Genomic DNA, 9,648 nt, shown 5'->3' with positions numbered 1-9,648 from the left:
CATTCTTGCTTTTGACCGTGTTAAAAAAAGTTGGTCTTCCTGTCCTTGCCAGCCCTTTCCAGAACTCATATGGAATACATTATCTACACCGCAACATGGTTTAGATGCTCTCAAAGAAACACATGTGCAGTCTTTTGGTCTTATTGAACTTTGCTTATTTACACAAGTGGCTACAAGTATCAACTCGATTCCCTCCACCCCCAAAAAACTGTAAAAAGGTCACTATAAAATCATGTGAAACCGGGTTTACCAGCCTGAATGGATGCCAAAGTAACTGTTTACCAGGTAAGGTGACTCTGGTCATTCATTTATAAGATGTGGTTGCATGTTGTTCAATAGAGTTATTTCTCTATCTGCCTCCGGACAGGAAGCGGGTCTTATAGCTGGGCCAGCGGGCACTCTGGAAAGGCATCCAGTCCATCATGGGGACCACTCACACACACACACATATAGGCACCTACTGTGCAGGCAATATCGCCATTCTGTCTGAGGGACTGATGGGAGGAAACCTGAGTGCCCAGAGGAATCCCAGCAAGCACAAGGACACTGCATAGATTCCAGTCAGAAAGGTCAGTCGTTCCCTCCTCACCTGGAGTTGGGAAGCTGGCATCTCCTCTCAACAAAATCACTCTAGTTTCTGCTACTACAATAATACATCTAATCGTGGTGCCAGAAATAATATTAACTCCACTCTTACTTATTTATTGTTTGTTTTTAACCATGACAAAAACCATCAAAATCGTAACCAGTCGTAAGAGGCAGCATCCGGCTGGATCCATTGTTAATATCTGTCTGGCAACAGAAACTGTCGTCACCGCTTGACTCTGATGAAAATACCCGGCACTGTGCTGGCCGCCTCTGTCTTGGAGTCACGTGGTCAAGGTCAGTGAAAGTACATTCTCAGCACGGCAAAGTCAGAGCAGCTCTCTGTGTATCCCAAGAGGTTCCAGGGATTAGCCATGCGCTGGTTTATGAGGTTCTTGACGTTCCACCAAGTGAGAATTCCAGCCAACAGATACCATTTGGAATTGAAACACTCCATCTACATATATTGCTTTTTAATTTAAACTCTCCCATGGTACCAGTATTGCAGAAGCTAAACCAATTATTTCCATTCAATGGCTTCCCACACGGTCCTTCCTTTGATAGATGTTACACACAGTCACAGACAGACAGACAGAATCAGTTGCATTACAGTTCATTATCTGTTTGACAAAATGAGGCTTTGATCTCGACGGCTTTCAAGATGTCGATACTCTATTGATGCCACTCTTTTGTCAAACTCGGATCCAGCTTTTTATTGATCACAGGTTTAAGAGGTGACTTCATCGAGGACCTTCCTCTGTTTCCAACGACAATTGTCATGTGGTTGATGTGGAATTTAGCACATTCAGTAATATGATCATCCGGTCAAGATGCTCATGTCGCTCTGAGTATTTTGTGTTGATCTATACAGGAGGATAGAGAGGCTTTCTCCTCTTTCATGGTCACATCAGCAGTTTTCATAGACCAGGAAATATTGAAAGTTTGATCAATGACTGTGATATAATCCAATGAAACCCAGTCAAGTCAGTTGTCAGTCTCTGGTTAAATGTTTCATGGTCCACTCCAGATGGCTTTCAAAATCGAATGTGACATGGGTCTCCGCAGCACAACCCTGGCCTGGATATAACAGTAAAAACAAGTGTCTTATTTGCAGAATCTGACATGTTGAGACTTGGGGCAGAAGTGGAGGCGGTGGTTCAAGTGGAACACAAGTGGAATCTGGCATTGATTTCTCTTCAAAGGCTGGAAAAACACTTGTTTTGATCTTCTCTTTAGTCTCTCCTCAGCGACTTTGGCGATCACTCTGAGTTTGTGTTGCAGTGACTATAGGGGAATGTATGTGGCATATGTTACACATTTCGTTAGGACAACGAATCAATGTCCAAACATGTGTAGCGTTTTCCTTTATTGAAGTTCCTGCAACACAGTCACACGTCACTCGTCTGCAGGTTCATCCTCGCTAAGCCTTTAACAAGTTTTCACTTTCTTCCACAGCAAATACAAAACAGTTGCAATCTTTGGGTACATTTACACAGACTCCCGCCAAACGCACACTGCACAAGTGACACCATGAAGATAAACCACTCGACTTGGACGCACACAACTTGTACACAGCCTCACATACACCGTCCCATGTACACCAACAACACCTACGTCCACTTTCATATAGTTCACTCCCACACTCACCTGCAACACAGTCACACGTCACACATCTGCAGGTTCATCCTCACTAATGAGTGAGATGGACCTGAAGAGTCCATCCGAGCAGCCTTGAGTCGTCCTTGACATGCCTGACTAAATGTCTGCGCCTATTCGCAAATCTGTGCATGTATCCAAAAAGTATTTTCATTTTACAAAACAATACAAAACGTTATAAAAATAAATAATAATAATTGAGGGGTGCCTATACTTGTGAGTCCCACACTCTCCCCGCCAAAATAAATGTCGTCCCGGCATTTCCCAGAGTCTTCGACTTCTGATGTTGATGAGGGAGTCAAATTTCTGGACATTCAGTTCACCAACAGTCTTGACACATGACGCACATCTCCCATCTTACGTCAAGTGGAGGCAGCAGACATCACGGGCCAGGTAACATCTGATGCAATACTCCGCTCACAGCGGGTGCAGAATCTCAGATTGACAGGTTGTTAACCTAGATATGCATCAAAACTTCCGCTCAAACCACTGTGTACATTTGAAAACACTTTGGCTATGGTCTAGCTATGGTACTCTACTACGGACACTTAACTTCAAATGTTGAGTCCTTTTTTTTCCAGACTCTAAACTACTCATCAACTCCATCAACAATCATTATGCAGCTATTGCATGAACATTTAACTTTCAGTAATATATGTGTTTTACTGAAGGGTGACCTAGAGTGTCATACGTAAATGTTTTGGGTGGTTTTCTTTGGCGAAAAGGATATTTTCTTGCCAACGCTGGGTCTGGAACCACCTCCTCAGCTTCTGCAGATGACACCACTCGCTGGACTCGCAGGACTCTCATCATCGGTAGACGGCTCCGAGACCATCTCTGCCACTCCTTCACCTTCCAAGCGTTGGTTCATGTCATCATCCTCTTCACCCTCCATAGCCCTCTGACTCAGCTCCTGTCCTCTTTGAGTGGCGATTGGTTGAAATTCTTGCCTCTACTCTGAGCTGACTTCGCAGTGGATCGACAGATGTTGTGGGGTGTGTGGCAATCAACGACCATTCGTTCTCTTCCTCAGAACTACTGTCTGACTTATTCTCGCTGATTCGTTTCCTTTTTTGTTTTTTTGATTTTTCCAGTGTGTTTGGATCTCTTTCATTCGTTTTCTTTGTGTCATGCCAAATTTCTTCACACGGCAGTAACAAGTTCAACTCTAGGCCTGCGTGCGGATAAGTTACAAAATAAAAGTGGAAATGTTTTTGTAAAAATAAAATAATAAAATAAATAAATAAACAAGTCAAGAAAAACGATTACTCTCAACGTCAAAAGTACACATCGCCTTCTGTATTCTGTTTCACACATTTCATGTTCCATGGTGGTGTTGAATGGGTTTCATGGCCAGTATCACAGCTGAACACTGGTCACCATACATCTCTCCACATTTGAAGAGCAATCTTCTGATAGCAATGAGAAGCTACTTATACTGTGTATGTAGAAGTGTAAAAATGGAAAAATGTAACTGCGAGGTGTGGAGATGCATCACCACCAAGCCATATCAGAATGCATGCACTGTACATCATTTGCACCGTGTGTTCCTGTTAAGAGGTCGTCCAACCTCCGGGAACATCTGCCCACTTGTCTGTTGGCTGACGGCTGTGTGGAAGGAGACATCTGCTCATCTCACGCTGTGACTGCAGGGAGTTCTACTGACCGCGCAGCATAGTCCACTGTAGCCTGAACTGTCTGTGTGAGAGACACTGAAGAAGTGAACGGGAAGCTGTACGGAACAATAATGAGAGCGGAGAAGCAGAGTGAAGACGCTCAGGTTTCCATCGGGAGTGACGTGGACGGACACGTCAGAGGGACCGTGGAGTTTTTGGAGCTCGAGTTACAGGGAGACCTGACCCAGACGGTTTAAGAGACGAGACAGGAACGTGTTGTACGATGAGTGGACACAAGGAGAAGAGGACTGAGCACCAAATCATCAATGACAGGGTCATTAAAAGTGTTTTGTGCGATGTGATCTGGGTTTACAAAGACGGACGCACCTTTGTTTTTATTGTGTTGTTTGAACTGTTCGATCTGATGCCGTCCTTGATTGAGTCACTAGCGCCCTCTACAGGACCGTGAGGTGTGTTGCAGATTCCAAGAAGGAAGCGGATTCATTTGTTTAACTTGCATCTTCAGCTTACAGTAAAAAGCCTTTTAAAAAGTCCAATACTGTACAACTACGAAAACAATGAAGTGTCACCAAAGGCTTGTTGTCGCCCCATCAGACTCAGGGGTTCTGATCACTCTGGTCGCACTTCAACATGACTTTGATCCCCATGCCCTGGCGAGTGGTCTCGAAGGCCTGAGCCGCCTGCTCCAGGGGGAATCGGTGAGTCACCAGCGGCTTGACGTTGACTTTCCCTGACGACAACATGGAGATCGCCATTGGCCAGCTGAGTCAGCAATAAAAGAAAAGAAGCATTGTCATGGTTTTGGACAACTTTGATAGAGCGCGAGCTTATTGGCTGGGGAGAGGGAACATTACGTGTTGCAGTAGCGGAACACTCCTCTGATGTCCACTTCTCTGACTGCAGCGTTGATCAGGGGAACCGTAGCCATCTCTGAGCCCAGACCCACTAAGACCACCACTCCTCCTGAACGGGTCGCCTGATGTAAACAGCATGTATCAGCTGATCACTGAACCACAACTATTGTGAAACCATACCAATCAAAGCTCTCACTGTGAATTCTCCCTTATGAATTGGACCATTACACACAGGGTGAGATGGAATTCACATACATAGATAGCTGTTTGGATGCAGCTCTCAGCTCCGCTGCACTCAATGGTGATGTTTGGCGGAGCCCCCAGCAGCTCCTCCACTCTCTTGGCCAGCTGTTGAGGAGCATCTTCTCGTCTCACCTCCAGCAGGAAGTCAGCGCCCAACTCTTTTGCCACTGCCAAACGTTCTGGGAACAAATCTGGACATCACAGTGTTAGATGTTCAGACCAGAGCCGATACATACTCCGATCCGCGTTGTTGGGTTTTTACCAGTGATGACAACCTTTGCTGCTCCCATTGCTTTGGCCACGAGCAGACTCACCAACCCAATGGGACCTGTGAGAGAGATAGATAGAATTTAAATGCATTTACACACTTCAACGTGAGCGAAAGCTGAGATACATCAACTTCAACACACGACAAATTATTAGTAAAATTCAGCTGACCAATCAACCTCAGCCTTTCATCTCTGTGAGCTCAACAGTTTTAAGGTCAGCTCCAGCGTTGTGTAACTCTCTCACAGCTCTTGCCCAACTTTGTGTCTGCTCTCTTCATGAAGGTAAACAAGTTGTTAAAGATTAAAAGGGTCATTAGCAGTTGCATGGTTTTACAAGCCCATTTCTAATGCATCAACAACTTTTGATTCCCATATTTGAGGGGACCAGCGCCGACACACCTGCACCGCAGATGAGCACGGTGCTGCCGAGGGTGACTCCAGCCCGGCGGCAGGCGTGGATGCCCACAGAGAGAGGCTCGATCAGAGCCCCCTCCTCGAACGTCACGTTGTCAGGAAGCCTGCAGCAGAATGATGTCAAGAGAGGATGTTGCTTCAGCGAGCGTTGGGCCATTTGTGGTTACTTGTAACAGAAGTTGGCACTGTGCGTGTAGAATCTGCACAGGTTCCCATCATCAGGTGGAGTGGCGCAGAAGAAAATGCTGGGGGAAAGATTGTAGCGACCGTTCTTGCAATGCTCATCCAGGTCTCGGGGAACACCCGGCTCTATCGCCACTCTGTCACCTGTCAAAACCCTGGGGTGAATACGTATGTTGTTGCACTCATACAAACAAGCTGGCGGCGCTGACTTACCCACTTTCAGGTGCGTGACAGATGAGCCCAACTTCACCACCCTGCCTGCCGCCTCATGGCCCAACACCAGAGGCTTTCTGACCACGAAGTCTCCGATGCGGCCGTGCTGCCAGTAATGCACGTCTGAGCCACAGATGCCCACAGAGTGCATCTGAAGCAACACCTCTGCACAAATGCAAAGACAAACAACCTTAATATTTGTATTCCAAAAACACTATATTCACTATCTTCCTCTAGATATCAGGAACTTGGTTACATAGACGTGTCAAACAAGCTTCAAATTGTTCTGTAGTCACTGACCATTTGGTCCAGGGTCCCGGATCGGGCGATGCTCCTGCAGACAAGAGAGAACAAGGCAGTGAGGTCAGCGACTCGAAACCTTGCCATGTCAAGGTGGGCGCGTTGTGTTGCTCGCTCACCAGGCGGAGATCTCCCTGAGAGTGCAGCACCAGAGAAAGGTTCTCCTGCTCCATGGCGGACCTCACAGTGAATCAAGAACTGAGATCTCAGGGGAGAATCATTGACCACCATCGGTGCCAAAGTGCAGGGAAGTACCTGCTGTCAAGTATGTCCGAGGAAGAACAACAAAGCGGCTGATTGGTCAGAAAAGACTGGAGCAAACCATTAACTCAGAAGTAAAGGGGGGTGGGAGAGGAACGCGCCACCTAGTTGGCTCAGTCGTGATGACGTCATTACCCCGCGCGAATCCATGCTGTATTATTTTTATTTGTGTTTTATTATTTATGACTCTATTTCCTGACGAGTAGTTACACTCTAAAGAGGTAAAACAAGCATACAGTATATGACTCTTACGCCGTGTTTCTTATTCCAGTGAGTCATGTCTTCACTTTGCACTAAGAGCAAACGATCAGATTAAAATGTCAAAAATTAAAAATTAATAATGTCAAAATGGTCACAAATGGTCCTGGATTCAGGTCAAGTATGATGAAGTCGAAATGAAGTGTTTCGTTTTCACTACACGGTACATTCTAGAAACTCCTGACTTCTTCAGAATTATTATTAGTAATATTCTAAATATTAAAGAATAGTTCAATTCTCTTTTCGTGGCGGGTTCTAATGGTGACAATGAAGTTGAACATAAATCTTTAGATGTATATGTGCTTTTACAGGTGTAGGTACTTATCATTTTGTGCCACTACATGATACTGAATCCCCCATATATCCGCCGATGTGAAATCCAACATCAATTCATGTGACAACACACAGCCTTGTGGAGGCCAATCGCACGGGTTCTGTGCATTATTACAGCTGACGTCAGTAATAACTGAAGCCATTCCTCTTGGATTGGAAAAAAAAAACAGACAACATCGTATCATTATTGAATGATAACGTTCAAAACATCCAGTCAGAGCAGTTTCGCTCCGTGTAAATCACGACTATTGTACACTCTTTTTTCATCTCCCTGTTTGCACAGGGCCTTCAGAGCAGGAACAATGGATGCTTGCAGGTGACAGTTCTCGCAGAGCTCCAGTGTACTTCGGCAGGCTGCTCATCTCCACATATTCTGTAAGAATATGTAAAAGTGTTGCTCTTCACTTATGTTTTCACGTTTTGTTTTTCTTTAATGAAATTCATTATTACAACTGCAAATGAAATTCATATTTTACCTGTGGACATGCAGCTGGCTGGATCGTCGAAATCCGACCCTTCCGCCTCTTCATATTCTGGTGCTTCGATGCTGGAAATTTGAAAGCTAATAACAGAAGCAGTGAAACACTGTATGTCAGTTTGATAACTGTAAAGATCTGAACGGCTCATACATGTCTGAGGCGAGCTCATCATCACTGCTCCCATCTTCGGCTTGGAGACAGGACGTGTAGGAGTCCTGACAACAGAAGTTGCACGGTGAGAAGTGCAGCCTAAGCAGATTTGTTGGAACATGTTACACTACCAGATTGTCTTCACACTCCCAAATAAAGCGTCCCATGACTTTTCTCACCTCTGAAAGCAACAAGAGCACAGTCAAACGGGGTAGACAATTACAGTAGATATTTCCAAGACAATCATCGTGTGTATGGGAAATGAAGGACGTATGAATGTGTGCAGGCACCATGAGGGTCTCCTCCAGGCGCTTCAGTTTTAGCCCCCCAGCCCATAAAATAGGGATGCTGCGATCGATCGCTCACCGATCACCGGTCACAAACACAGTCTCTAGATATTCACCAACGTCTCACATCGAATTAATGTAATGTCATGTTTTTCAGTAGTCCCTTTGACAGAATTGTTGCTATATTCTGCAAGGTTTTTCTTTTTTTTTTCTCCTTAAAGAGGCATATGAAAACATGTGTGAATTCAATTGGTTCATTTTTTCACATCATTTACATAGAAGGTCTCATCATTTTGATTTTAATCCACGTGATCAGTATTGGTGATCGGCAGCAAAAACCCTGATCCCTACCATAAAACATGCACAGCAGCAACTCTAAATTGTTTGTAAGTCTGGATTGTTGCCAGCCGTAATGTGACCTTTCCCCTGTCTCTGTGACCCGTGAAAGAGAGAAGGTGGCAGAACATGAAGCTGTAGCTCACCCTCCTGCACAGGCGCTGGGGGCAGAACGTAGTGTCCAATGGGCACAGACCTGACACTCATCCGCTTTTCACAGGCGGACAGAAACAAGCTGTGGAAAACCGTCACGTTGTTCCAGAGGAAGTATGTGCTCTCAAATATCCTGAGAATGACAAACGATTACCGGCCTGATTCCACATTTTCTGTCGTCCACTTTCTTACCTCAAGGTATCAGGGCAAGCGGCATCATTGCTGAACAGGTAATCCGCCTCCCTCCAGCTGGCTACAGTCCCAGACTCAGACACTGAAGAACACAACCACAATCCTTATCATATCCACACTGGCGTCCTCCACTTGAACCCACCGACACAGAGCTGGTGAACTGGTCAGTACTTACACCAGAACTTCTGGCGAGCTTGTGGTACACTGCTGGAAAACCAGGCAGTTTTATTTCTATACATGCTGTCTTGATGGGGATATGAATCACACAATAAAGTGATGGTGACGTGACATGTGAACGGCTAGCTTCTTCCGTGATGCGTTCAGGTGCTGCAGGTAACCGCTGAAAATGCCAACGCCGATCTTGAGACACCGCGTCCAACATCTTGGAGGCAGGTATGTTTTCAATTATCTGTTTTTTTTTATATCACGATTGTGTTGCTTGGACGACAGTGAAGCTTTTGCCACTTTGTCTTTAAATCTATATGCATATATATTGTGTATTTCCGACCCAAAATAACGGTTTATTAATGAGCAATAGCAGTAGCTACCTTGGTCACGAATTGTCACGTTATTATTGGGAATATTTCCATGTTGTCCAGGTTTAGTATTCTACATTCGTTTCGCTAGCGTGCCGATGAATCATCTTGAATCATAATTTAACATGGCGTTACTGTTCTTTCAACTTGCATTTGAGTTATCTACCTGATCTCCATGATATTTGAGGGTATTACTCCTCATATATGCGCAGGTTTTACTACACTTTAGGAACTTCTTGTGAAGTCCATTGGAGCAAACCTTCCAGTTGTCCACTAGATGGGGGTGTTTCGCTCCACATACCGAATAGC

The 9,648-nt window shown here is 45.1% G+C and overlaps 2 protein-coding genes across 2 annotated transcripts; both read right to left on the bottom strand.

Moving 5' to 3' along the window:
* Positions 1 to 3,571: 3,571 nt before the first annotated feature.
* Positions 3,572 to 6,681, bottom strand: sord (sorbitol dehydrogenase). The gene is made up of 9 exons (XM_053865955.1): positions 6,474 to 6,681; positions 6,355 to 6,388; positions 6,055 to 6,219; positions 5,826 to 5,985; positions 5,644 to 5,762; positions 5,238 to 5,303; positions 4,988 to 5,166; positions 4,733 to 4,854; positions 3,572 to 4,640 (listed from the first exon to the last, which is right to left on the bottom strand). The coding sequence occupies exons 1-9, from the start codon at positions 6,525 to 6,527 to the stop codon at positions 4,475 to 4,477; spliced, it is 1,065 nt and encodes a 354-aa protein (XP_053721930.1). The 5' UTR covers positions 6,528 to 6,681; the 3' UTR covers positions 3,572 to 4,474.
* A 766-nt stretch (positions 6,682 to 7,447) lies between these two features.
* Positions 7,448 to 9,109, bottom strand: terb2 (telomere repeat binding bouquet formation protein 2). The gene is made up of 7 exons (XM_053865956.1): positions 8,979 to 9,109; positions 8,804 to 8,885; positions 8,605 to 8,744; positions 7,967 to 8,016; positions 7,836 to 7,900; positions 7,683 to 7,768; positions 7,448 to 7,579 (listed from the first exon to the last, which is right to left on the bottom strand). Exons 1-7 carry the CDS (start codon positions 9,040 to 9,042, stop codon positions 7,470 to 7,472), a joined length of 597 nt encoding a protein of 198 aa, XP_053721931.1. The 5' UTR covers positions 9,043 to 9,109; the 3' UTR covers positions 7,448 to 7,469.
* Between the last annotated feature and the right edge of the window lie 539 nt (positions 9,110 to 9,648).

The sequence above is a fragment of the Synchiropus splendidus genome, chromosome 5 (genome assembly GCF_027744825.2).
Source record: "Synchiropus splendidus isolate RoL2022-P1 chromosome 5, RoL_Sspl_1.0, whole genome shotgun sequence".
Classification (NCBI taxonomy): domain Eukaryota; kingdom Metazoa; phylum Chordata; class Actinopteri; order Syngnathiformes; family Callionymidae; genus Synchiropus; species Synchiropus splendidus.
The sequence above is the reverse complement of the archived record's forward strand: the minus strand, read 5'-3'. Positions and strand labels throughout refer to the sequence as shown.

Bases quoted from the DNA above. Each gene is read 5' to 3' on its own strand.
- sord (XM_053865955.1), bottom strand. From the start codon at position 6,527: ATGGAGCAGGAGAACCTTTCTCTGGTGCTGCACTCTCAGGGAGATCTC. The intron at 6,220-6,354 runs GTCAGTGACTAC...GCATTTGTGCAG, and splicing joins CCGGGACCCTGGACCAAATG to AGGTGTTGCTTCAGATGCAC. The intron at 5,763-5,825 runs GTAACCACAAAT...ATTCTGCTGCAG, and splicing joins AGTGCCAACTTCTGTTACAA to GCTTCCTGACAACGTGACGT.
- terb2 (XM_053865956.1), bottom strand. From the start codon at position 9,042: ATGTATAGAAATAAAACTGCCTGGTTTTCCAGCAGTGTACCACAAGCT. The intron at 7,769-7,835 runs GTATGAGCCGTT...TTCTGTTATTAG, and splicing joins GATGAGCTCGCCTCAGACAT to CTTTCAAATTTCCAGCATCG. The intron at 7,580-7,682 runs GTAAAATATGAA...ATATTCTTACAG, and splicing joins AGCCAGCTGCATGTCCACAG to AATATGTGGAGATGAGCAGC.